This window comes from Pelobates fuscus, chromosome 1, assembly GCF_036172605.1.
Source record: "Pelobates fuscus isolate aPelFus1 chromosome 1, aPelFus1.pri, whole genome shotgun sequence".
NCBI classification, from domain to species: domain Eukaryota; kingdom Metazoa; phylum Chordata; class Amphibia; order Anura; family Pelobatidae; genus Pelobates; species Pelobates fuscus.
The window spans coordinates 293,886,617-293,914,598 of record NC_086317.1 but is presented as its reverse complement, the minus strand read 5'-3'; the positions used below and the strand labels follow the sequence as shown (position 1 = coordinate 293,914,598).

At 46.0% G+C, this 27,982-nt stretch overlaps 2 protein-coding genes across 2 annotated transcripts in view; one reads left to right on the top strand and one right to left on the bottom strand.

Annotated features, from left to right (window-relative positions):
- Positions 1–1,865: 1,865 nt before the first annotated feature.
- TRAPPC2 (trafficking protein particle complex subunit 2) lies at positions 1,866–10,027 on the bottom strand. Its single transcript, XM_063444613.1, has 5 exons — positions 9,935–10,027; positions 7,258–7,372; positions 4,932–5,075; positions 3,754–3,840; positions 1,866–2,173 (listed from the first exon to the last, which is right to left on the bottom strand). Exons 1-5 carry the CDS (start codon positions 9,979–9,981, stop codon positions 2,075–2,077), a joined length of 492 nt encoding a protein of 163 aa, XP_063300683.1. The 5' UTR covers positions 9,982–10,027; the 3' UTR covers positions 1,866–2,074.
- Positions 10,028–10,243: 216 nt separating this feature from the next.
- Positions 10,244–27,982, top strand: part of OFD1 (OFD1 centriole and centriolar satellite protein) — an 85,467-nt gene continuing 67,728 nt past the window's right edge. Inside the window, exons 1-6 of the mRNA XM_063457742.1 lie at positions 10,244–10,281; positions 11,103–11,211; positions 12,254–12,454; positions 19,995–20,063; positions 27,342–27,372; positions 27,824–27,928. Of these exons, the coding sequence (XP_063313812.1) occupies positions 11,116–11,211; positions 12,254–12,454; positions 19,995–20,063; positions 27,342–27,372; positions 27,824–27,928 (502 nt within the window). The 5' untranslated portion in view covers positions 10,244–10,281; positions 11,103–11,115. The remainder of the gene's footprint in view (positions 10,282–11,102; positions 11,212–12,253; positions 12,455–19,994; positions 20,064–27,341; positions 27,373–27,823; positions 27,929–27,982) is intronic.

Sequence of the window (27,982 nt, the reverse complement as noted above, 5' to 3'; positions counted from 1 at the left end):
GGCATGGTGTGCGCTTATGTGTCAAGGGTGAGTTGGGACCCTGCCCTCTAAGGGAGTAGGTCGATATGCCTTTGTTGTGTGGGACAGGGAAACTCCATTTGTAGGCCATGTGGGTGATTGTAAGGCAGTGTGAAAGGTGAGGGCTGTACATAGCCTAGGCTGTCGTAGGTGAGAGAGGTTAATGGAGGATACGGACGGTAACCTGGTGAGGTATTTGTGCAGCTCCTTGTAAATGGCCGCCGTATAGCAATCCTGCTATGTGTGTGCAGGAAGCACTGGGTTATAGATCCATAGGGGCCTATGCCATGTAATCAACATTTCTAGTATGGTAGCATGGATAAGAAGGAGAACATAAGAAAAGAAAGTAACATATAAACAAAAGTCCCGGTTCAGGTGGTCTTCATTCCAGGTGATCCCCTGGATGCTGGAACAAATGGGACAATCTTGTCTGGATCCCAAGCAGTAGTGGTCGAGGAGGTTAGGAGTCCCATATCTGCGAAGACCGTGTCCATCTCTGCGATGTCTGTTGCTTTATATCCCTTGCCTTGGTGTTGGATGAGTATGTGTGATGGTCCCCAACGATACTTCACTCCCTTAGCCGTTAATGCTGCTCTAAGTGGTCGGAGAGATTTATGATATTGCAGGGTTGTGCGCAAGAGATCAGAGTAGAACATTAAGTCCATGTCTTCAAAGCGGTAGGGATTCTTCCCTTTGGTGGCACCCATTAAAGCAGCCTTGTCTTGCCCATTTTGAAATTTGACCAGGAGGTCACCTGTTGCAGAGCTTGCAAGCTTTGGTGGCTTGGGCAGTTGGAACATGCCATCCAGCTGTACCCCTTTAGCTTGTTTGAGGGACAGGAGGGCTGTGAAAAGCAGTCTTAGGAGATGGGGAAGCTCAGCTGGGGATATTGCGTCTGAGAGGCCTCTGATTTTAATATGCTTCCACCTCCTTTTGTCTTCCATAGCTGCTAGTTGGTGGGTGAGTGTAATGTGAGCTGAGGAGAGGTCTTTGACCTGATTCTGTAGCTCTGTCATTTATACTGTCTGTGCCTGAGTGGTTTGCTTCACTGCTGAGAGGCGATCAGTGAACCCCTTAACATCCTCCCTTACCTGGGAGATCTCCGTGGAGAGCGACTGGCGTAAGTCGGTCAGGAGAGAGGTAAGTATCTCCTTGGTAACTGGGAAACCCATCGTCTGTTGCTTAGGTTTGGGAGGTCCCTTGTAGCCCAATGTCTCAGGGCAGTGGAGGGATGTGTCGTCCGAACTCTCAGAATAATCTTCAAAGTCAGCCGCCATGTTGGGTGCCGCCGCACCATGAGGCCTTTATTAGGTCGCCTATATCGGCCGTGAACTGCGGGCGATCCGGGCGTGGTTTTAGTTTTTCTCCCCATCGGTGGAGGAGTGTTAGGCTGTCTGCTAGGGTGTTTTTTTGCAGTTGATTTTGGGCCTTATTGGGCTGCGGTCGATTGAGAGCTGGCTCCGCCCCAACTTAATCACATTTTATGACAGAACTAGGGACAGGCTACCGAGTTAGGAACAAATATTCTTTTAAGAGACAATTCTTTAAAAAAAAAAAAAAACTCAACCAAAGAAGCTCTTAAAACCTAGGCCGTCTTTATTTTTGTCCAATTATTGTATGTAACAATGGTATGCATAAACTGATTTTGATTTCTGTAAACATTCAGAGAAACTACATATGTATAACAAATGCATGCATATGATGGGTATAGTTTGGGATGGCATACATTAAGCAGAAGACTTTATACAATTTAAATAAGCATGCTTTAACCCCTTAAGGACCAAACTTCTGGAATAAAAGGGAATCACGACATGTCACACATGTCATGTGTCCTTAAGGGGTTAAAAGATTTTTTTAAACTATGTAGAGGTTTATGTTAAAGAGCAGTAAGTACTTGATCTACACTGTCACTATTCTGATATTTACATCAGCAATATGTGCTGAAAAATTGCAATCAAGCTGTTTATATACATATAGGTTTATGTACAACATCACTATAGCACAAAGCATCAGAATAAATGATTTCAGATGGATGCTCCACAGCGCGGCTCTTTATTCAGCTGAGCAGATGCTTTTTGCCAAGAAATTGTATCTTCCGATCAAAGGCCGTAGACCTAATTGGAGAGTTGGTTTCATAGAATGGATTCATGGCAAACTTGAGGGAAAAAAAAAACAAAAAAAAAAACCTAGTTTATCGGTTAGTGTCACATAAATGAGAAATGTACAGGATTATTCAATAAAAAGTAAAAAATCTAAGTAAATTTCAGGTTTAAGACCAAGAGTAGCTTCACTCGAAGCATAGATGACTTAGAGAATGTTTCTATTTGGAAACTTTTTAACCTTGCATTTTAAATTCACTCTGAATTTCAAATTTTAGGCCAAAGAAGTTGAACTGAAAGCCGATTTAGAGAATTTTGCTTTTCAGATAACTTCAATATGTTATCACTGAGTTGTATTGTTCTCCAAATAAACTTTGATCATATTAAACACAAATGTTAAAAAGGAACACTCCAAGCAGCCTAACCACTACAGCCCACAGTAATGGTTATGGTGCAGGAAGTGTCCTAGCATCATTAGTCATTTGTCAAATTGTTTAAGATATTTTTGACAATTTACATGGGTTCCCTGATGCCAGGGCACTCCTTTCTACTGCTATTGAAGCTTTGTGTCTTGCCTAAAATAGGCCAAGCTCAACTGGAACTATTCAACATTGTGTGGCTCTATACAGTAAGGTGGAGCTACCTAGATTATCCTAACAGGAGAGTCTAGTACTAAGCATATGTTTGTGGGTGCCTAAGAAAACCCAGGTAAGTTGTTAAACCGTTCTTAAACACTTCAACAACTTACTCAGAGTACTTCTAGCTCCATAACCACTACAGCAGGTTGTAGTGGTTATGTTGCTTGAAGTGTTCCTATAGCATCATGTGCTAGGAGCAGTATATGAAAATGTGACACCGTGGGGGGAAGGTTAATTATTAATATGGGGTACAGGGGATCTTGCATGAATAGTGTAAATACTAAGTGTACCAATTTAATCTTGACCAGAGTAGCACATTAAAGGAGGCTGCTGCATGGGCGAATTCATGGTGGGGCAGTTTAACAAACTTGACAATCCCACAAGATAAGCAAGAATATAAGAATCTGCTTTTTAAATGGCCAAACCCAGAATTGCAATGTTATTTCAGTGTATGATAAATATACAAACATAATTTGCAAGAAAATCAGACATTATAATTTATATATTTTTTTTAAAGAAAATACAAAAAAATTGTTCTGAACTGTATTTGCATTTTCAGGTCTAATCGAATTTACTTATTTGGATACCTGAATGGCAATTTCCATTGCCAACCAAAGTGAATAACACGCATATTAAATGAGAGGCAATTAGAATTCAGAAATTAAAGGACCACTCGTTTTCCTGGCACCATAGTGCCCTGACGGTGCCCCCACCGTCAAAATCACAGTGAGAAGCGCGGAAGCGCCTCTAGCGGCTGTCAATGAGACAACCACTAGAGGCTGGATTAACCCTAATGTAAACACAGCAGTTTCTCTGAAACTGCTGTGTTTATAGAAGAAAGGGTTAATCCTAGCTGGACCTGGCACCCAGACCCCTCTATTGAGCTTGAAGTGGTCTGGGTGCCTATAGTGGTCTTTATGTAATTTACATTATAGATATCAAGTAACATTACAGCTCTAAATACAGCCTGTTACATAGCCTACATTATTATAGCTTACCTTGATGTATAAATCATATGCCTCATTAAAGAAATTTTTAATACCATCTTCTTGGCGCACATCATGGAGCATGATAAATCTCATATGTAGAAATGTTAAGGAAACTGCACGTTGGAACAATATTTCACTGACATCAATGGAAAGAAAAATTAACACAGAGAAACAGGAAGAGTAGATCTTATAACTTGTAAACAGGATGTGGAGTAACAAACTTTGCATGATACATGGACATCTCCCAGTGGATGTGTATGTACAACCAGGCACTAGGGAGGCTGCTCAGTAATAGAAGGTTCACTAAAAAAATCACCATATGGTCTACTGTTATTTGTCTAGAAGTATGCTTCTACTGCAGAAGGGAAAAAATAAGAAAATAAGCCGTGGAAAATTAATTTGAAGACCGGGAACCATAGACCTACAAAATGCATTAATAAAATAATGGGTGTTTCTACCTTATAGTTTCCTTAAGGCTATTTGTACATTGTAAGGTCATAAACACACTTCAAGGACCCTTTTGACTGCGCAGTGGCGGTCTGCAATGATTTGGTAAAATGGGCTATTCTAAGCACTAAAAAACAACAGATGTCATTGCAGTGATTTTGGCACAAATCTGTGGGTTCTGTCCACCCAGTTTCTTTAGTTTGAAACAAAATTGCTGGTCTGCTTCTGCGCATGTTGAAGTGAATTTTCACATTAGCCCCTACAGCTCTGGGTGGCATTAGTACTGAGAATAGTTTAGTCTACCACTCCCAACCACAGTTGGACCGGCTAATATGAAAGTTTAATTCCATGTTGGCCAAACGGCATTTGAGAAGCAAATCTTTGATTAGTAGAGAGAACCAAAAGACTCTTTGCACCATAACCACTTGAACAATCTGTCATGGTGCTTATAGTGCCCTTAATTCAGACACATGCAATTAATTCTCATCGCTTGAGATTAGGGCTCCAATTCCTCGTTTGGGTCTTTGAATCAGCATTATCCACTTAAATATCCGTTCAGTTTATTAACAGAGCTGGTCCCTGTGTAATACTTAGATAGCGACAATGCACAGTTTTACCAAATAAATGGTAAGAAGATACCGCATACAGACATAATGCCATTCAGCATGAACAGTTTGATTACCAGTGGATGATGTCATTTAAATAATGGTATTAACCCTAGGTAGAATAAAAAGGATATGACCAGCAGTTACAAATGCAGAGACAAACCATTCATTGAATTTGTCCACAGTCTTGAGGTACATGTTGTTAGAAAGCCACATGTTCTCATCTACCAGGTCAAGGGCAGCATGAGCTATAAACTGATTCAAGTGGCGATGGTCATCCTAAAGGACAAAACATAAAAAGCAAACTGTTTACATCACCAGTTTATAACAAATGAGGAGAAAATAAGGCACATACAATTAGAAATAGAGATCTGCTACTATATTAAGGTACAATGTAATGGATGTTGACACCATTTGTTTTTCCAAAATATTTATTAAGCAGTATAATGAACACATAATGACAAAGAGTTATAGATTGTGTATGGAACTGCACTCACCCCCATCAGTCTGAGCCAGGGTGCTTTAGCTGTACCAGAACCAAACACCAGATCCCCAATGTAGTAGAATAAAGGAAAAAAAAAAAAAGGGTCCTTGGTTCAAAATAGCCACTTTATTAGAACCACAGCAAGTGGTTCTAATAAAGTGCCTATTTTAAACCAACCAGTGCCTGGACCTTTTTTCATTTTATTCTACTATAATGGCAAAGAGTGTCTGCCTTCTTGGAGGACCCTATATGATGATTTCCAAAGGCCTTTAGCATTTTGCACAATACCAATTCACTATAAAACTATATAGAATGGTATATGCACATGTTATCTGCCTGTTATTAAACAAGGACAGATCATGTTTTCAAACAATATAACTTATGGAGACCTAGTTATCTCCCAGGATTATCGAATGTTCCCACTTCTCCATTCTTCACATGACAGCCATCAGCGGTCAGAATGCTGTAAGGAAATAGACATACTTGGAAAATGGGCAGCAACTTGCCAGATGATGATGGTGACCTACAGTCAGCAGGTCAGTGCAGAGTGAAACTTATTGAAATATAATGTGTGAAGACTATACTTTCAGGGATCATTTCTATAGTTTGAAATATAATGTGTGAATTGTAGTGAAATAAAAATAGCCAAAACGGAATTATTCTCCAAATCAGCTATTCGGTTTGAATACTTTGGTCTACAATTTGCAATTAAATTTCAACTCCCAACAATCCTGTGTATATGCTAAATTTAAATAGATGATTTTACTTGAAGAATGTAAAGCAGGGCTTGATAAATATGTTTTGAACCTAGGATCCAAGTAAAAAAGTTAGAAACGTTTTTTTCTTCTTCTCTTCAACGAACAAAGTTTTATTTTTAAGACACAAATACAAATTTTAAAGGGACACTATAGTCACCAGAACCACTACAGCTGCGGGCATTTCAAAGTAAACACTGCCTTGTTTTCCATTGCTGCCTAGTAGCAGCTCATTTAGACAGCCACAAGAGGTGCTTCCTAGTCCAGTGCATGGACCTACGTTCAGCACCTCATGGATCTCTATGAGGAAATGCTGATTGGTGCAGCGCGTTACCATAGATGCGCAATATGCTTTCCTATGGCCGGTCACATAAACAGACACACTCACAAATTATTGTTATTTGTTTTATTTTAACTTATGTCCACACAGTTTCCCTACCTTTGGGAGAGCTGGAGTGAATGCTTTGACCACAGTGTAATGGAGCTACTATGATCCTGCAATCTTCAAGCTCTTCTAGCTGTGCTCCCTTGCGCACCGTTTAGTGATACCGGTGTGATGTCATATCCAGGCTCCTGGCTTTACAACAAGACGTGCGAGGGAGCAGAACAGGAAGATTACAGCTCCCTCGCCGCCAACCTCCATTCTCCCTCAGCCAGCCAAAAACCCAGGCACCAGGACAAAATTCCTATTCGCTATTGTGATCTGCGATTTGTTGAACCCTGATGTAAGGTATTATCTATGTGAAGTCTTAATTCCAAAAGCAATACAAACAGGGTTAGTCACTTAAAGGAACACTATAGGATCAGGAACACAAACATGCATTCCTGACCCTTTAGTGTTTAATCCACACTTTAGGTTGTTTGTCCCTCCTTAGCCCTCTTAAAAGCAATTAAAACTCACCTTATTATTTTCAGCCCCGTGCAGTTCCTCCAGCGCTAGCTCCGCCCCCTTGGTGACATAATTGCTGATTTTTAGCCAATCCAATCGGCAAGGCCAAACAAAAGGCAGTGTTGACATAAAAATGCCTGAAGGCAATGATTATACTCACCAGAACAACTACATTAAGCTGTAGTTGTTCTGGTGACTATAGTGTCCCTTTAAGTGTGAATAGAAACATAGATGACCTGGTGATTCTTCCCCCTCTATCCCCCCTTATTTAGTGTAAGGATAGAGAAGATGCAAAGAAACAACACAATAACAAAGATTTTAAAAGGCAGATACCTTAGATTCTGTTTTTCCTGGTGGAAGAAATTCCATCTCAAACACTGGATTATCATGATGACCCACAATCACGAAATAGAAACTGCCAGACATGGTAATCAAGACCAAAAAACACCTAAGTAAGAAAATAAACATTACAAACATGTATTCCTAACATCATAGTGCTTGAATAAATATTTAGGTTGGAGCCCCCCCACCCCCATGTGGAGTAAAAAGGTAGTTTACTTATAATTTCTCCATCACTGCGCTACACCTGTAGGTTCCCAGGCCTCCCCCTTAACTAATAAGAAAACTTATCTTATTTTCAGTGCCACGCAGTTCCTCATGTGCTGGCCCTGCCCCCAATCCACCTCCTTGGATGACGTCATCAGAATTAATGATGTTAGCCAATCACAATGCTGTGATGGTCAATTCTGATTATACCAGTCAAGGAGGTGGGGAGGGGGAAAACACCACCCTAGCCAATCAGCATCTCCCCATAGAGATGCAATGAATCTCTATGGGGATCATTCAGCGTCTCCATGCAGAACGTGGAGATGCTGAACGGCAGTGCTGCCTTTTATGCATCCATCTGAGGAGTGGCCACTTGGAAGTGTCCCTTGTCAGCAATGTAAACAGTGACTTTTTTTCTAAATAGGCAGTGTTTAGATTAAAAGGCCTGCAAGGACTGACTATACTCACCAGAACAACTACATTAAAAGGATCACTACAGGGTCAGGAACACAAACATGTATTCCTGACCCTGTAGTGTTAAAACCATAATCTAGCCCCCCTGGGCCCCTCATGCTTCTATAAATATAGCAAAATCTTACTGTACTCAAACCAGAAGATGTAACTCTGCATGCTGTTTGCCTAAAAAAAAAAAAAAAATACAAAAAAAAAAAGCTGTCTGCTGACATCATCAGAAGTGGTGGCCTGATCCAATCACAATGCTTCCCCATAGGATTGGCTGAGACTGACAAAGAGGCAGATCAGGGCCAGAGCCAGCATGATTCAAACACAGCCCTGGCCAGTCAGCATCTCCTCATAGAGATGAATTGAATCAATGAATCTCTATGAGGAAAGTACAGTGTCTGCATTCAGAGGGAGGAAATACTGAATGTTTGGATGCATTTTAGGCAGCCATGACCCAGGAAGGATCTCGAACAGCTATCTAATGAGTGGCCGATGAAGTTATCACTAGGCTGTAATGTAAACACTGCATTTTCTTGGAAAAAACAGTGTTTACAGCAAAAAGCCTAAAGGTAATGATTCTACTAACCAGATCAAATGCAATAAGCTGTAATTGTTCTGGTGACTATAGTGTCCCTTTAAGCATTTAAAGGACCATAACTCAAAAAAGTAATTGCTGGACAGGACTTGTCATATCACCAAAATTTAAAAGGCACTATAACCATGTTATCTCAATGAATTGGTTATAGTACTTGGAGTTCACTAGCACTATATCTCAATCAAACCATTTTCAAGCATTTTAATACTGAATTTGGATCCCTGGCTACCCACAGTCCAGCCCTCACTGGACGTATGACTAAGGCAGAAATGACACACTTACTTCTAGCCATACCAGCATTTGTGGCTGTGTTAGGCTAAAGTGGTGAGTTGACACTCTCATACAATCACATCAACCCACTGCAACTCCAGTTTATGCTTCCTCATTAGCTCAAGCAGCACAGAGGGGATGGGAAGCTGTGGTCTCTCATTTAGTATTAAACATGGTTTTAACATCTAATGAAGGGACTGTGCCAGGGGACTCCAGACACAGTAACCACTTAAATGAAATGTCGCAGCTACAGTGCCAAGTGTCCCTTTTCCCCCGCCGGGCTCCCTTACCTCTCCTCCCGTGCCGCACGCGCATTCAAAGGTTCTGTAGGAAAGCTTTTTTCAATTCTTTCCTATGGACGCTCTGCATGATTGAGGCATAATATGCCCCAATCATTGCCGATGCGCCTGTAGTGGCTGGCTTAACCCCAGATGTAAACATAGCAGTTTATCAGAAACTGCTATGTTTACATCAGGCAGGGTTAACCCTAGAGGGACCTGGCACCCAGACTACTTCATTGAGCTGAAGTGGTCTGGGTGACTATAGTGTCCCTTTAATGTGCGCTACATTACTTGCAAACAGTCCAAGCAAACCAGACTGAGTCAAGTCATATGGTGTTGGGAGGGAACTTTACAAATGGTCATATTTATTTATTATTATTTATAAAGCTCCAACAAATTCTGCAGCCCTGTACAATATCATTAGTGACACTAACTGCATCACTGACTCCATCTCCAAATTTCAGGTCAGAAGAGCTTCGTCCTCCCCACTGGAAAATGTCATGGGGCACTATAGTCACCAAGGCAGGTTTAGTTTAAATAAGCAGTTATTCTGTATAAATGACGAGTATTGGGGTGAGGGGCTAAAATGTCACTAAACTTCCAATAGCAGTATTTCCCCACAGGACAGATATACCCATTGGCCGTGTCAGTATTGGTAGGGAGAGTTATTGCTATTATTATTATTAATCTAGGTCTAGCCAGTGACTTCCCCTCCCAGCACCGACATGGTACACAGTCCCCACCTATCACCAGTCCAAATTACAACATCAGAACATGTCACAGAACCTGGATCACACTCGGCTCACTCCAATATAGAATAAATACTGACAGATTGGTATACTGACGGCTCCCTTACCTGTGATAGTGATAGTGACAGTTCGAACAGGCTATAACACTCAGCATTCACTTATGGAGAGGCAGTCATTTTCCTGAAGACCAAAATCCGTCGGATACGATGCTATGGGATGTCTCTAGTGTTTAGGACTCGGCATTCTTCCGTTGAGTTCTACGGCGAGGCTTTGGAATACGGAAGTGTCGCTCTAGGCAACGACGGCATTGCCTGTGATTGGCCGTCGGTCTGCAATGGGATTGGCTGTTGTTGTCTCCCGTTGGATGTGATTGGCTGCTTTGCTGGTGGCTGAGCATCCGCCTGTGGAGCCAGGAATGTGTTTACATTGTGAGTGACCGTTGGCTGATACAGAGGTAGATTCATAAGGGATTCTATAGGAACACATAGTATATAATCAATATAACATAGTATATTATCAATATAACACATGGTGTATAATATTATCAATATAACACATAGTGTATTATTCATATAACACATAGTGTATAATCAATATAACACATGGGGTATTATCAATATAACATGGTGTATTATCAATATACAACATAGTGTATTATCAATATAACACATAGTACATTATTCATATATATTAGTAACGTGCTGTGCAGTTATTCTATTATAAATGTATATATGGTAACATGCTATGCAGTAAGTATATTATACATACATTAATACATAAAAAAATATATATGTATATTTAGTAACATACTTTGCAACTATTAAGTATTATATAATATATACGCAGATACTGATCATGTCATGGGATAAAGAGAGATTGGAAGGGATTGCATAAGAAAGCAGGAAATCAAAATTTGTGAGAAAACTCAGGATTAAACCCTTAAGGACACATGACATGTGTGACATGTCATGATTCCCTTTTATTCCAGAAGTTTGGTCCTTAAGGGGTTAAAAGAGACAGAGGTGATGGGGGGAGTGGGTGTTTATTGAGCAGGGTCTGTTAGAATGACTAAACCATAAAGAATTATAATTTTACCTTTGTTTGAGTTATACCAAGTCTGCCCTGCAATGCCAACACGCAATACAAGGTTTCTGTGCGTAGGCTAATAGTGTGTCATTTTGAGATTTCTTACTAAATGTTAAGAATTTTATTTGCCAAGTTCTCAGTTGCTGCTGTGTTTATTGTAATTTACTTTCTTTGTATTACATGTTTCAGCCTCTCCGATAAAATGTCTGACAGAGAGTTGAAAGCTCTTTCCCAAGAGGAAATGCGTAAAAGGTTATACCAGACATTTAAAGAAAAGGGTATTTTGGATTCACTCAAGGTATGTTCTTTTATGTTATATAATATTGCGCTATGAAGGCAACGCATATGTGGATAAATGTCATCACAGGGCACCTGGTAAATTTATATTACCAAGCCTAGTGGTATGTCCCCTTGACGTTACTTTTGCTATGACTGGCTTTAGCGATGTCGACAGCTTTGAGTTCCCTGTTTATATAGCCCAACTCTTGGGTTCTCTGTTGTCCTGTTTTGTTGTATAGAGCAGGTACTTATCCCAGAGTTCATTGTCGCCAACCTTCATATCCCAGGCATCCAGGAGGAGCTGCCAAATCCTATGTGTTAACCTCCAAAGATTCTGAGTTACAACTGCTGTCATTATTGCTGAAGACTTGTTTCTTGGCTATCCATCCATCCTGGTCCCTGGTAACAGTTTTGTGAATAGCACTGCATCCAGCAGTCTTCTGAGCTGCTAAGCCATGGTTCAGCCTTTCTCCAGAGCTAGGGCAGGATTCCCTGTCTCTTGTAGTTGCGTACATGTTAAACAGATATTACACAGTAAGGAAGAAGCAAAATTTCAATCTATTCCATCCATATCAGAAGAACAGTCATATAGCTGCAGTTATAAGCTATTGTGTTCAGTGGCACAGTGATTGGGGGTCTCCTCACACCATGATCTATGCAATGACTAATAGGTTATTATGGTGCTTAGACAGACTCTTTTAGGTTACCAGCTTTATCAAAGAAACCATGTAACACTAACAATTATATTGTTTTTTTTTTCATTTTTTGTTTTAATCCACGTGTTTAACTGCTCTTGGGGAAATACTGTAACTATTTGAAATGGCAAAATGTTTGAATTCCGAATGTATATCATCATTACAGCAATGTTCATAAAGGCACAGTTTTAATTGTAAAGCGGTTACAAAATCTGAAAATCTTCTGTACTGGGAAACAATACATTTTGTCCACTGATATAGCTGTGCTTAAGTTATTTGCTTCTGGATGTGTGCTGGAGCATTTCCATTAATCTTTGTTGTTATGATGTCTCATACTAAAATGCCATACCATTTTATCTTTGTTAGTCACAACTCCGAAACCATCTTATCCATGAACTGAAACATCAAGCTTTCAGCGGAGCACAGAGCTTTTTGTCTGAAAATCTTAACAAGGAATCTCTAATACACAGAGCTTCCAACAGCTTGGTAGCTGATCACTTGGCACGTTGTGGTTATGAGTACACACTCTCTGTCTTTTATCCAGAGTGCGGATTAGAAAAAGAAAAGGTGAGCTGTTTTTCTAGTTATTTTTTCTGCAGATACTTTTGCATCAAGTAGAGGTGTATGAATGATTGGTTGATAAAATCACATAGTGTTGGGCAATATTAAACAATGTGCAATGCAACCTAGCTTGATGGAACTGGAGGTTTAACTCACAACAGAGATTTTTCGGGGGGCGGGGCCTGACAGCCAAGATGGCCGGCCGTACATTCTGAGAGCTCCTACAGCTCCGGGCATAATTGAGCTGCTAACGACCAAACTAACAGAGATAGCAGCAAAAGGCGACCGGGAAAAGATGCACCACAACCCGATGCACAAACGGGTGCCTGTCCGACAACGGAGCTCCACGGAAAAACCCATACCGGCCATGCGGCCTACACCGGAGCAGGACCCGGTGCCCGGGGGAGTCGGCCGATCCCCCGGCACGGGAAGCGCCCGCAAGCGAGAACCCTTTACAGCCTTGCTGCCCCCCCCCCTCTGGACCGGCGGGGGATATCCCGGTCCTCGCAGGGGACGATTACCCCCACACCACTGCATGAACAAACGCCTACCACCAAGCGAAACCGACAGGGCCGAACACGGCCTGTGACTCTGCATACACTTGCTGCGCCACCCAGGCATACCCTGGAGTTTTTCGAACGGCTGTGCACCCACCTTTGGACCAAGCATATTGACCGCGGAGGGTACTATAGGCTGGCGAGAAGAGCAGTAGCAGCGTGGATCCGCCCGACTACCCGGCGCCACCTGCAAGGAAACCCCCCTCGTAAAAGCAAAAAGGCCTCCAGACGGAAACAAAACCGAAACTCAATACGGCGGAAAACAGGGCCGGGTACCTCGGACGCCACAGCTCAAGACCCCAAGCCCCAGAGATGGGCCAAACAGCACACACAAACTCAAACAAGACGCAGCATGGGCATACCTCAGGCTCCCTCTACTATAAGGGAAACTCTACCCCAGTCTACTGACTCACCCAAGCGACATCCATCGTGTCCAAAGTCCCACCGTATTGAACTGCGACAGAAGAGGCAACCGTGGCAGGTACCAGCACAGCCCCAGCGAGGCATCGGCTGAAGAATCGAAAGGTCACTGCATACCTGGGTCCACGACAAAAAGGCCGGCCGCAGCACGCTACACCTCACCGGGAAAACGATCAGCTCTCTGCAGGCAATCCTAAGGAGGGACTTAAGCCTGGGAGACCCCAGGGGACCGTATAGCACTGCATTGTAATATTCCGATGCCTACCCAGGAGCGTTCCCCGGCCTATATCAGCCACCACACGCTCAGGTTGAACGTTATAGCTGCAAACCCAGGCAAACGCAAATACCTCTCATGCATAATGTACAGCACATTGCTACAGGCCCTAGCTAAATGAGGCATAATAATTACAGATATGAGAGGCTATAATGTTAATATCAATGTCCCACATTGCCTTACACTGTGTAATAATATTCCCCATATTGTAAGCAAGAAGTAGTGTTGTTGACAGTTTCCTACTGCATCATAGCATATATGAGAATAGCGCTATTTTCTTATTACCTGTTATTTACGATCATCCAACTGTTAAAATCTGTTAAAATGTATTAATTATAAGCAGTTAGATAAGCTCAGGACAAATCAAAATCACATGTCAGAGGGTGTGCAGCACCCTCAAATGCCAGCAACTGTTTATATGATGTCTTTCTAATTGCAAGGGCAACTAGCTCAGTCACACCTAGCAACTTAGACACAAGCATCCCTGTCCAAGCGTTCTTTGTTTTTTGTTTTTTTTTCCACCTTACCTGAGTTGCATATGTTATACTACAGCTTAACAGGCAGGAGATTCCAGAACGTGAACAATCATACCAAACTAAATATTAACTATAAAATTGTGCATGCATTACCATACCCCATTCTGTTTAATGTTTTTATGAAAAAGCGTGAGGATTGCCTTTGGGGTACCTCATGCGTGTTGTTATCTCATTTGCACGACAAAAATAAAGAATTAAAAAAAAAAAAAAAAAAACAGAGATTTTTCTCCTTCCAGAATCAATAAAATTAGTACCATGAAAGGAGCTTTCTAAGTATAAGCATGCATTTCTAACTATTCTAGGCCCCCCTGTGAAATTTAAATAAAATATTTTTTACTTACCTTTACTCCCATGCCTTGCCACAGCCACCACTCCATCCATGGCTGATATCATCAGTGACAATGACCTCAGTCAATCCAATGCCTCCTCATAGGGAGGCATTGGAGGACTACAGAGCACGCATGGCAATATCTGCTCTGAGCCACTCCTCATCTCCTTATAGTGATGCATTAGTTCAGTGCATAAGCATGAACACTTTGAGTGTTTTGCCTGCAAAGATTGCAGTACTGCAGTAGGAAGCATTTCTAGTGGCTGTCTGAGTGACGGCCTGGAGAAGTGTTTTTACAGCTCAATGTAGTTACTGCCTTTTCTCAGAAAAGGCAGTGTTTACAATTGAGAGAGTACAGGGACAGTCTCTACACTAAGATAGAGGGGTTCTGGTGCTTAGTGTGTCCCTTTAAAAGTTTAAAAGGAAACTAGTATTAGGAAGACAACAACACTTTAGGATTTCTTCCTATCCTTTAGATTTATATCTTCCCATGTAAGCATGATCTCATCCAAAATGAGTGACTACTAGTGTCCTTAGGAACAAATGTAAACACTGCCTTGTCACAGAAATGGCAATGTTTAAACATGAGCAACTGCAAGGACAGTCTATTTGAACCTACACTACTTCAGTCATTTTTGTTGTTTTGGTGCTTAAAATGTCACTCTAGTTTGCGTAATACTAACTTCTAGACCTCACAACATAACTGCAAACTAATGAAAATTATGGATCCTTTCTGATCAAATACATTTTCCACCCTTGATTCACTTAAAATATTAGTTTTTTTTATTACAGTCCTGCTAAAATAATCAAAGTTTTTTTTTTTTTTTTAAAGAGGAGCTGTCACTTTCCCATATCATGCGTTTGACAGTTCACATTTTAATAAACCCATGTAAGGGTGTTCATATATTAAAGTACATAGAATTCTGTTTATATGCAATTAAGGGCAAGCCAAGACACAGGATTTGCAATTCCTCTCCTGTAAATGAGGGATAGTTTTGTTATGGCAGCCATAGGTGAAGTAAGCGAAAGGGAGCAATATATAAAGAGTATCTGCACAAAAATACCATATATCTCATCTTATCTTGAGATCATCTCATCTTATTTTAAGGACTAAAAACATATACATCATACCTACATTTTTACCCCAGCATGCACAACCTGTAAGTGGGAGGTATTTCTAAAACGTTTGCTTTTGCTTTTATGTATATTAAATGTCACTTTCACTTTTGATGTGCTTTTTTTTCTGCCTTAACTGTAAAAACAGCACAGTGGCATTCTTGTGTTGAAAGGCTGCCCTCCCATTCAAACATGTCAGAATATGGCCTTATTGTCCACAAATTAATGTGCTCCTGTGCTGCACCTAACATCTGTTCTGTTTTACTCTGTGAAAGCATTAAAGGGACACTATAGTCACCCAAACAACTTTAGCTTAAGAAGCAGTTTTGGTGTATAGATCATGATCCTGCAGTCTCACTGCTCAAATCTCTGCAGTTTAGGAGTTAAAGGGACTCTATAGTCACCATATAAAAGCAAGAAAGACAGGTCCCCCAGCCTTCCTTCTTGCTTTTATATGAACTTTCATTAATTAAAAAAAAAAAATCGGTGTTTTTATATTAAAAACTTACCTCCGTTCCAGCGCCGAGCTCCCCGCTAGGCCGCGCCCCCTTTTTCGTCAAAATGACGAAATCGCGGGGCCCAATGGGACGGCTTCGCGCTGGACCAATCGCGTTCTTCATAGAGCGGCATTGAATGCCGCCCTATGAAGAACCTGAGCGCTTTACCGCGCATGTGCGCGGAATGCGCGTTCGCGAGCTGAGCTGTCTGACTGACAGCTCAGCTCGCTTTCTAAAATTATCAATAAGGGGGGGGACCTACTGTCCCCCCCCGGCCCCCACCCCTGAGCGGCGGGTGGGGGCCCTAAAATTATCAATAAGGGGGGGGACCTACTGTCCCCCCCCGGCCCCCACCCCTGTGCGGCGGGTGGGGGCCCTAAAATTATCAATGGGGGGGGGACCTACTGTCCCCCCCCGGCCCCCACCCCTGTGCGGCGGGTGGGGGCCCTAAAATGATCAATGAGGGGGGGGACCTACTGCCCCCCCCGGCCCCCACCCCTGAGCGGCGGGTGGGGGCCCTAAAATTATCAAAAAGGGGGGGGACCTACTGTCCCCCCCCCCCGGCCCCCACCCCTGAGCGGCGGGTGGGGGCCCTAAAATTATCAAAAAGGGGGGGGACCTACTGTCCCCCCCCCGGCCCCCACCCCTGAGCGGCGGGTGGGGGCCCTAAAATTATCAATGAGGGGGGGGACCTACTGTCCCCCCCCCGGCCCCCACCCCTGAGCGGCGGGTGGGGGCCCTACAATTATCAATAAGGGGGGGACCTACTGTCCCCCCCGGCCCCCACCCCTGTGCGGCGGGTGGGGGCCCTAAAATTATCAATGAGGGGGGGGACCTACTGTCCCCCCCCCGGCCCCCACCCCTGAGCGGCGGGTGGGGGCCCTACAATTATCAATAAGGGGGGGACGTACTGTCCCCCCCCGGCCCCCACCCCTGTGCGGCGGGTGGGGGCCCTAAAATTATCAATAAGGGGGGGACCTACTGTCCCCCCCCGGCCCCCACCCCTGTGCGGCGGGTGGGGGCCCTAAAATTATCAATAAGGGGGGGACCTATTGTCCCCCCCCGGCCCCCACCCCTGAGCGGTGGGTGGGGGCCCTAAAATGATCAATAAGGGGGGGACCTACTGTCCCCCCCGGCCCCCACCCCTGAGCGGTGGGTGGGGGCCCTAAATACAAAGGGGGGGGGACCCTAGTTAACCCTCCCCCCCCCCCCAAAAAAAAATATCTCCCTACCTACCCCCCTCACCCTAAAAATAATGAGGGGGGACCATTAACTAAAAACCTGTAAAAAAGAAAAAATGAGATAAAATCAACTTACCATTCGATGTTTTCTTTCTTCTAAAATCTTCTTTCTTCAGCCCCAAAAAAGGCCAAATAAAAATCCATAATAACCGACGCAATTAAAAAAAAAAAAAAAAAACCGAGCGCAAAAAAAAATAATCCATCTTCACCCATGGAGGGCTCCGCGCAGACTGAGCTCCGCAGGGTGGGGAAGGCTTATAAAGCCTTGCCCCGCCCTGCAATTAGGCTAAGAACACTCTGATTGGTGGGTTTGAGCCAATCAGAGTGCTCTTTGTCATTTTACAAGCGTGGGAAAGTTTTTTGGAATTTTCCCACGCTTGTAAAATGACACAGAGCACTGTGATTGGATGGATTTCAAGCCATCCAATCACAGTGCTCTGTGTCATTTTACAAGCGTGGGAAAGTTCTTTGGAATTTTCCCACGCTTGTAAAATGACACAGAGCACTGTGATTGGATGGATTTCAAGCCATCCAATCACAGTGCTCTTTGTCATTTTACAAGCGTGGGAAAATTCCAAAGAACTTTCCCACGCTTGTAAAATGACAAAGAGCACTCTGATTGGTTTAAACCCACCAATCAGAGTGTTCTTAGCCTAATTGCAGGGCGGGGCAAGGCTTTATAAGCCTTGCCCACCCTGCGGAGCTCAGTCTGCGCGGAGCCCTCCATGGGTGAAGATGGATTATTTTTTTTGCGCTCGGTTTTTTTTTTTTTTTTTTTTTAATTGCGTCGGTTATTATGGATTTTTATTTGGCCTTTTTTGGGCTGAAGAAAGAAGATTTTAGAAGAAAGAAAACATCGAATGGTAAGTTTTTTTTATCTCTTTTTATTTTTTTACAGGTTTTTAGTTAATGTTCCCCCCCTCATTATTTTTAGGGTGAGGGGGGTAGGTAGGGAGATAATTTTTTTTTGGGGGGGGGGGGGGGGGGGAGGGTTAACTAGGGTCCCCCCCCCCTTTGTATTTAGGGCCCCCACCCACCGCTCAGGGGTGGGGGCCGGGGGGGACAGTAGGTCCCCCCCTTATTGATAATTTTAGGGCCCCCACCCGCCGCACAGGGGTGGGGGCCGGGGGGGGACAGTAGGTCCCCCCCTTATTGATAATTTTAGGGCCCCCACCCGCCGCACAGGGGTGGGGGCCGGGGGGGGACAGTAGGTCCCCCCCTTATTGATAATTTTAGGGCCCCCACCCGCCGCACAGGGGTGGGGGCCGGGGGGGGACAGTAGGCCCCCCCCCTTATCGATAATTTTAGGGCCCCCACCCACCGCTCAGGGGTGGGGGCCGGGGGGGGACAATAGGTCCCCCCCTTATTGATAATTTTAATTTTAGGGCCCCCACCCGCCGCACAGGGGTGGGGGCCGGGGGGGGGGGGACAGTAGGTCCCCCTTATTGATAATTTTAGGGCCCCCACCCGCCGCACAGGGGTGGGGGCCGGGGGGGGACAGTAGGTCCCCCCCTTATTGGACCTACTGTCCGGGGGGGGACAGTAGGTCCCCCCCTTATTGATAATTTTAGGGCCCCCACCCGCCGCACAGGGGTGGGGGCCGGGGGGGGGACAGTAGGTCCCCCCCCTTATTGATAATTTTAGGGCCCCCACCCGCCGCACAGCGGTGGGGGCCGGGGGGGGGGGGAAGGAGAGTAGGTCTCCCCCCCCCCCCCCCCCCCCTTCAACCACTATTGTGGACAGTCAGCTCCCTGTGGGTTCGGGCTTCAGCTGTCAGCTGAAGCTGAAGCTGTCAGCTGAAGCCACGCCCACAGCAGTGCTGACAGGCTATCAGCACACAAAGCGCGTTCACAGTGCTTTGTGTGCTGATAGCCCGTCTGATGCATTCACCCAGAATGCATCGGACGAGAGGCCTTTTTAGGGCCTCTGAACTCGGAAGTCCCTCTGGTGGCCGTCTGATTGACTGCAACAAGAGGTGTTCCAAGCTTCCAATGTAAACACTGCATTTTCTCAGAAAATACAGTGCTTACAAGAAAAAGGCTCCGGGTAGCTGTAGCACTCACCTGAACAACCTCATTAAGCTGAAGTTGTTCAGGTGACTATAGTGTCCCTTTAAATCATTTTTGTTTCTTTCCATGCAGCCCTAGTCACACCTCCCCATGCATGGAAAAAAAACATGGTTTCACTTTCAATTAGATGTAACTGACTTTAAAAGTTCTTATTGCCTGCTCTTTAAAGTGAGCTCTAGTCATACACAGAATGCTTCTGTGGGGTCTAGCAAGCTATCAACAGTGCAGGGGATAATGCATTTTAAATTAAATAGAATTTGCAATGAAGGAAGTATAAACATTAGCTGACTCTTTACTGGAAGTGTTTAGAAAGGCTGTGTAAGTCACATGCCTAAATGGCAGAGAATTGAGCAGTGAGACTTTAGGGGCATGATCTATGCACCAAAACTGCTTCAATGAGCTAACGTTGTTTTGGTGAATATAGTGTCCCTTTAACTTTTGTTTTATAAATTAAAATGTTTCTTTGAATGCAGACCATTTAATATGTTGCTTGTTGTTTTATTTAAAGGTTTTCAGTGCTGATGACTTACTGCATCTGATGAACATCCATCCTAAATCCAAACTGTACAAGTTTATGGTAATATGTGATTTTTTTTTTTTGTAAATATGTTTTTATTTATTATTTTCAATATCAAGTTGTACCAGTATACATAGTATGGTATAGACATGTCGTTGGTGGTGACACGCAGGTCGCCGTCTGGCACTTGTGTAAGCAATTTTCGAGCAAGTAGGTAAAGGTGACACGCAGGTCACGTCACGGCTTTATAGGAAAAATGTATGAGCAATCAGGTAATGGTGACTCGCAGGTCACAGCCTAGCATTTCTAGAAGCATGTTCTGGACATGTAAACGGGGTAGATATATGGGTCCCTGCACAGTATGCGTATAATTTCTCCACCTGCACAGTTCAGCCTCAGTCCAGGGGAACGAGCGCGGCCCGAGCGGCGGCGGCTCTAGTCAGGGCACTCTAGGTTTGTATTACATCCTATATATACCGGCCTCCCCTGCTGCGCCCGTCCCCGTGCGCCGGTCGTGTTCTCGTGTACCGTGTCCGTTCGTATGGCTGCGGGGTGTCGGTCAGGTATCCCTCCTGTGAGGTGATCTGGTGTCGTGTCAGAGTGTTCAATCGGTCACAGAGTGGCTCTGCAGGGCGTCCAACCCCCGTTGTCATGGGTCTGTTTGTGGAGGTGCAGTTACTGTGGTCACCCCTTAGGGAAGTGAGTATCGTCGTATGAGCTGTTCATGTCCGCTCTGTTGGCGCTCCAGCCGTGAGCCATGCTAATAATCAGTGTGTGTGTGCCTGAGGGTAGGGGGGGGTCGGGGATGGCTTGTCTGGGAAGGTAGGGGAAGGGTGCGTCTACTTCCAAGTCCCTTCTGTCTGGGTCTGTCCTGTGGTTGTCCGGTCTGTTCGTCTCCTCGATGTGTCATTATGGGTCGTGTTGAAGTCTGGTCGCAAAGTCTGCCCTTGTGGTGGTCAGTATCCATTGGGTCCATATTTCCATGTACCTGGTCGTTGTGTTTGATGTAGTCATAATGAGTTCCTCTGTCGCCCTAAGCTCCTCCATTTGAGAGAACCAGGATGTTAGCGGAGGTGTCATTTGCCGTTTCCAGAATTGGGGTATTACCTGCTTGGCGGTATTTAGAATCCTGATGGTCAGTGAGTGTTTGTAGCGTGTTCTCGGGGTCTGTGTGTGGTGTAGGAGCATGTGTTCTGGAAGGAAGGGGGGTGGTATGTCGGTGAAGGTTTTCAGGATGTTATGTATGCCCCGCCAGAAGGGCTGCACCAGTTCACAATCCCACCAGAGGTGGAGTGTAGTGCCGGTCTCCCTATTGCACCTCCAACAGAGGTCTGTATGTTCAGGGTCCATGGCATGCAGTACCGTTGGGGTACGGTACCAGTTCGTTAGCAGCTTAAACGCTGTCTCTTGGGTTTTGCTGAAGACTGAACAGTGGTGTGTCAAGTAGCACATCTGTTCCCAGTCTTCCTCCGAGAAAGTCTTCCCTAATGTTCGTTCCCATTTCCCCATGAATTTAGGAGTCTCCCCGGGTGTTTCCCTTTGTAGCATGGCGTATATGTGTGAGATTCCGTGAGGTTGCGGGTCTGGCTCCATACATAGCCTCTCAAATGCGGTGGGGTCGCGTTTCCTTGCCATGCCCTCAGGGAGGGTGTGCACAAAACTCCGAAGCTGTCTGTGTTTAAGGTGGTGTAAGAGGGTGGGGGCGGTCTCTCCCAGTAAGGTCGGGAGTGTCTTGCATTCCGTCCCCGCCAGGAGGTGGTGTAGTCTTGGGATTTTATGTCTGAGTAGGTCCCTGAACGCGTTGGGGTCAAGCCCCGGGGGGAAGCTGTTGTTGTGTGTGAGTGGGAGCAGGGGAGACGGGAACGGGGCCAGTCCACTTCTCTTCGCCACTCTCTCCCACACCCTCAGTGTTGCGGTCGTGTATGGCGTGCCCAGTCCTCCATAACCCCCTCTCCCTGTCCACGGGACCGTGGACAGTGGTGTCCCCGTGTCCGCCTCTTCCGCCTCCTTCCATCGCTTGTGAACCCTCTCTTTTGTCCACTCCATGACACGTTGGAGATGACATGCGTCATAGTACAGGGCGAAGTCCGGTATGGCTAAGCCCCCCCTGTCTTTTGGCAATGTCAGTGTAGTTAGTTTGACCCTTGGCCGTTTGCGGTCCCATATGTATTTCCCGATGTCTTGTCTCAGGGTTCGGAAGAATGAGCTGGGGATGGTGACCGGTATGGCTTGCATTAGATATAGCAGGCGCGGGAGAAGGTTCATCTTTATAACTTGAACCCTACCTAGCCATGAGATGTGCGGGTATGCCCATTCAGAAAGGTCTTTCCGGAATCTGTCCAGTAGGGGTGTGAAGTTGTGTTTGAATAGGTCAGTATCCTTCCTTGTTAACCAGGTGCCCAAATACTGTATGCGGTGTTGTGCCCATTGGAAGGTATGGCTCTGTCTTAGAGGGGAGGCTCTATGTTCCGATAGGTTCATGTTCAGGATGTAAGATTTCGTGTAGTTGATTTTGAGGTTAGCAATCTCCCTAAAGGTCTCAAAGGCCTTCAGGATATTCGGGAGTGAGACCTCCGGGTTGGAGACGAAAAAAAGGAGGTCGTCGGCATACGCCGCGATTTTGTGTTGCGTGTCTCCAGATCCTATTCCCCTGATTGCCTCATTGTGTCTTATGTGCGTCAGGAAGGGTTCGAGCGTCAGCACGAAGAGCAGGGGGGATAGGGGGCATCCCTGCCGCGTACCGTTGGTGATGGGGAAGGCGCTCGTCAGGGCTCCGTTCACTATGACGTGTGCGGTGGGCCCGTCGTACAACGCCTCGACCCACCCCCGGAAATGCGGCCCCAGTCCGATGTGTGTCAGTGTGTGGAACATATATTGCCAGTCGACTCTGTCGAAGGCCTTCTCTGCGTCTGTCGACAGCAGCAGAAGGCCCTCGGTCCCGCCATGTCGTCTATGCATGAGTGTTAGCGCCCTGATCGTGTTATCCCTAGCTTCGCGTCCCCTGACAAAGCCTACCTGGTCTGGGTGTATGAGGGTGGGGATGTGTGTCTGGAGTCTTGTGGCTAGTATTTTAGCCAACAGTTTGACATCGCAGTTAATCAGTGAGATGGGCCTGTAGTTCCCGCAATGTTCCCTATCCTTGCCTTCCTTGGGGATGAGCGCGATGTGTGCTGTTAGCGACTGTTTCGGTAGGTGGTGGCCCTCCCGGAGTGCGTTTAAGGCCTCTAGAAGGGGTGAGTATAGTAGGTCTGCGAACGTAGTGTAGTATTTGAGAGGCAGCCCGTCTGGGCCGGGACTTTTGCCTTGTTTCATCATTTTAATGATGCGGGCCAGCTCTTCTATGGAGATCGGTTCGTCTAGCCTGTCCGCGATTTCCGGTGTCAAGGACGGGAGGGAGTGTTCTGACAAGTAGTCCTGTATTTTCGCATGTAGTTCTTCCCCGTGTTTGTGTTGGTAGGGTCTGGGAAGGGCATAGAGGTTCGCGTAGTAATCCCGAGTTATATCAAGGATCTTGGAAGGCAGTTGGTGTAAGGTGCCCTTAGAGTCTCTCATCCTGTCTATATATGTCCCCTGTCGCCTTTTGGCTAGCATTCTGGCCAGTAGCTTTCCACTTTTGTTGCCGTGGAGCAGGAAGAAGGCCTTGTGTCTAAGTGCATCCCTGTGGTGTTGTCTGTGTAGGAGGCCCGTCAGGTCGCGTCTGAGTTGCAGTAATGTCGCCTGGTGTGTCGGTAGTTGTGCGGTTTTATTGAGTGTTTCCACCTTGTGTATTTCTGCTACTAGGTCTGCCATGCGACTATTGGTCTGTTTTTTGAGAGTGGACCCCTGGCGGATGAAGTGGCCGCGTATCACACTTTTGTGTGCCTCCCATCTGATGGTAGGTGAGGTGTGGTCTGTAGTGTTCGTCTCAAAGTATTCCTTAAGTGTGCCTGAGATTTCGGACGTAAAGTCGGGTCTGGTCAGTAGGTAGTCATTAAGTCGCCATTTGTTGTGGCGGGGCCTGAACATGGGTGAGGAGAGTGTCAGGGTCACCGGCGCGTGATCCGACCACGTCGGCACCCCGTGTTCCGCCGCGCTCGTGGTCGGTAGATTATAGTGAGAGGTGAAGATGTAGTCTAATCTGGTGTAGGTGTTGTGGACCTGTGAGAAATATGTGTAATCCCTCTCGTCAGGGTGATAGGCCCTCCAGCAGTCTATCAATTGAGATCGGGTCAGGAGAGTTTTGATTGCATTCAGGTGTTGCGACGGGACCCCCGATTTCCCGGTCGAGGAGTCCCACCTTGGGTTGAGCGCGACATTGAGGTCGCCCCCTACTATGAGGATCCCTTCCGAGAAGGGCTTGAGTATCCTAAGTGTGCGTGCCAGGAACCGGTATTGTCGAGTATTCGGTGCATATATATTTGCGAACGTGTAGGCCTGGCCGGCTATTGTGCCCTTAAGGAAGATGAATCTGCCCTCTCTGTCTGTTAACTGTCCCGTTACTACTAGTGGTATGTGTTTCCCGATTAGAATGGCCGTCCCTCTGGACCTCCCCGCGTGATAGTCACTATAGTATCCAGTGGGATAATGTTGGTTCGTCAGTTTGGGCCTAGACCCTTCCCGAAAGTGCGTTTCCTGAATTAGCACTATTGAGGCTCTGTGGGTGTGGAAGTCTCGGAGCGCTCCTGAGCGCTTCTCCGGTTTATTAAGACCTCTGGCATTGATGGAGAGGACCGTGAGGCAGTCCGGCACGAGTGCCCTTGTGTCGGGGTGTGAGGGTGGCTGTGTCATTCCGTCCGTGGGTCCCAGTCCAGTCCAGGGGTCTATGGTCGTCCTCGTCTGCTAGTTACGGGTCGGATGGGGTATGCAGGGAAGGAGGGGGGAGGGGGAAGGTGATGTGTGAAGTGTGTGTAGGTGTGTCCTCGCCTCTGTGAAGAGACGGTGAGGTGGCAGCGACGGGGAACGGATTAGTCAGCGGCCACCAGTGGCCCGCTGATCCCGTTCACCTTGCCTTGGTCGCTGGGCCCTATAGGGCAGCAGAAGGAAGTCGAGCGACTTCGGGTGGAACCAGTCCTCCCCGCGTCTGTGCGTCTGTCTGTGGTAGACAAGTGGGTACCTGATTGTGTAGGTCGGTTTGTAGGTTCCGCGTAGTTTCTCTGTCGGCTGTGTCAGCTACAGTCGGGTTTGTGTTAGCGTCCTCCTCGGTTGAAGTCGTAAGTAGTAGGCTCCGGGTCTTAGCACTAGTCGCCGTCTGGGGTGCCTGTCTTGCGCATGTGGAGAAAAAGCAAATAACATAACAGTTACATAAACACTTGCCATATAACTCTCTCAACATTAAACATCAAACAATAAACTGTGTTGTGGTGTACATCCGCCTGCTGCTTGATTCAATTCTTGTCATAGCTACGTACCTAACTAACGTGCCCTCTCCTCCCCCTCCCGCCACCCGTGTCCCAGCCCAATCGCCATTTTCCCAGCCCTCCCCAAAGAGGTTCCTATTCCCCCCCTATGTCAGTTTTCTCCATATTCGTGTCTCACCACGTGTGTGTGATGAGGGAGCGGGAGTCTAGGCCGCAGAACAGTGTGGCTCTTTTCTCCAACCTTTAAGCTATACGTGAGTGAGACCCCCCGGTGGAGCCCGCCCCCCTGCTCGTTTAGGTCATCACAGGGCAGGTAGGGCTCCAGCGGCGGGCCCCAGTCCTAAGAGGGCTCCGCATTCATTACTGCGCCGGGCCTAGTGGGCGCCTCTCTCCCCTCCCCCTCCCCCCACCCTCTCCAGCGGTCGTCAGATGGTTATTGTGGAAGGCCATGAGTGCCCATTGTATAAGGGCGGGTGGCTACCTCAATGGAGCGAGTTCTATACTTTTTACTCCTTACGTATCCCCCCAGTGCCTGCCTCCCCCCATGTGTCCGGGCCGGGTGGGTCCCCCCTGTATCCCTAATCTCCCCTTGCGTAGAGCAGTGTGTCTTTGTGAGATAGTCTGAGAACCCCCAGAGTCTCTGGAGGGACTAAGCCCCGTTCAGGGGAGTGAGTCCCGTCAGTTGGTACTTGCGATTATATACTGCAGCAGTCAGTGGTGTGTACTTAAACCGCCATCCCGGAGGGTCGGATAGCCTGTTGTCTAGTCCCTCTGCTCCTGGGCTGCTGTGGCCGAGGCCCTGAAGTCATCTGTAGCGGTGCATAGAAGGCGAGAGGATCCGGCCATTGCAGGGTGATAGGTGGGAGGCGTAGTTCCAAGGCTAAGTCGCTCAGGTCCTCCGGGTTTCGGATAGCAAAAGGTCCTTGCTGGGTAATAACTTGGAGTCCGGTCGGGAAAGACCACCTGTATCTAAGTCTGTGATTTTGGAGAAGTCTTGTAAGGGGCTTCATAGCCCGCCGGTAGGCCAGGGTGGCCGGTGAGAGGTCCGGGTATAATTGTAATTCCACGCCATTTAGCTGCACCTTGTCAGTGTTGCGTGCTTTCTGCAGGATTTCTTCCTTCAGCTTGAAGTCGGCTAGGCAGCAGATGGTGTCTCTTGGAGGAGCCTCAGGAGGGCCCCTTGGTCTCAGGGCTCTGTGGGCTCTAACGAGCTCTATCTCGGAGTGCTCAGGGCGGCCCAGGATCATGTTGAACAGGTTCACGAGGGTGTCAGCTATCGGCGTCGCCTGGTCAAGGTCTTCTGGGATGCCACGCACCCGAATGTTCTGGCGCCTGCCACGGTTGTCCAAATCTTCCATGTGCAGGGCCATTTGTCTCATTTGTGCCGTGTGGCGGCGTACTGCGTCTGTGGTTGCAGATTGAGCAGAGGTTAAATGGTCGGTGTCTGCTTCGAGTTGGGCCACTTTGGTGTGTAGGCCCTGAATGTCCTCCCTGAGGGAGTGCAATTCAGCTGTGAGAGAGGCTTTCAGCTCGGAGTTGGCCTCCTTCAAGTCTTGTCTGGTAGGCAAGGCTTTAATTAGTTGGACCCAGTCTGGGTGTTGGTCCGGAGGGGTCTGGGCAGCAGTTGTTGGGCCCTCACCTCGTGGCGACGCTGGGCGGGAGGCGTCCTCATGCTCTTCATTGGCGTAGGCCTGAGTGGCCGCGTCCGCGGGAGCCACGAGGAAGTGTCGTAGCGATGTCGTTGCTGTGCCCTTCGGCGTGACCGCCGGCTTGGTAGTGCTCGATGCCCGGTGGGTTTTACCCATTTCTGCCCGCGGAATCAGTGCTGTGAGGAGGATTAGTGCTCAGCCTGCAGAGGAGCTCCGGGTCTACGCCGCCATCTTCCTCGGCTTCCAAGCCACGCCCCGGTAATATGTGATTTTAATAGCTCTTCTGTTTATTTTTTGTTTGTTTTTGTTTATTATTATACCGATGTATGTTTTCTTTGTTTTTTGCATTGCAGATATCAAGTCTTCAAGATAAAAATGCAAAAGGTAAGTTTGTTTGACATGTTGGTTTCCTTCTAAAATTGACTCTGTGACTTTTAATTTAACAACTTTCTCTAGCACAGTATTTTGTGTTTAATAATCAGTTATTTTATGTGACTGTGAATGAAATCTGTGAGAAAAAGAGTTCACTGTTTTGAAAGGTATCTAAAATATTATTTCCAAACATTATAATTCCTTACATTAATACAATGTTATCTTACTGATTAAAGGAAAGTTGTCTCCAGTTGTCAAAAATATCAAAGAATCCGCAAATATTTTTTATTTCTGTTTAAAACAAACAAAAAAGCTGTTTTAAATGTTCACAAATGACATGGATCTGTGTTCCATTCACTTGAATTACTTTCAGATTTGAAATACATCCAGATAACCATAAATGTAACTGCTTTTTGTTTTGTACAATTGCTTATAACCTCTCTGTTTTGTTATTTAATATCAGGTTTTCTGTTTCAAATGCTAACCGAGATGACAGAACATCAGCTTCACAAAGAAAGCAGAGATGCAGACACTCAAACAGTGCCTAATTCCTTGCACACCTCAATCGGTACATTTCCTCTGTTTTTAACACTAATTTGCTCAAATGATTAGCTTAGTGAAC

Bases quoted from the DNA above. Each gene is read 5' to 3' on its own strand.
- TRAPPC2 (XM_063444613.1), bottom strand. From the start codon at position 9,981: ATGCTGAGTGTTATAGCCTGTTCGAACTGTCACTATCACTATCACAG. The intron at 3,841-4,931 runs CATATCCTTTTT...TTAACATTTCTA, and splicing joins CTGCATTTGTAACTGCTGGT to CATATGAGATTTATCATGCT. The intron at 2,174-3,753 runs GTAAGCTATAAT...TTTTCCCTCAAG, and splicing joins CATATGATTTATACATCAAG to TTTGCCATGAATCCATTCTA.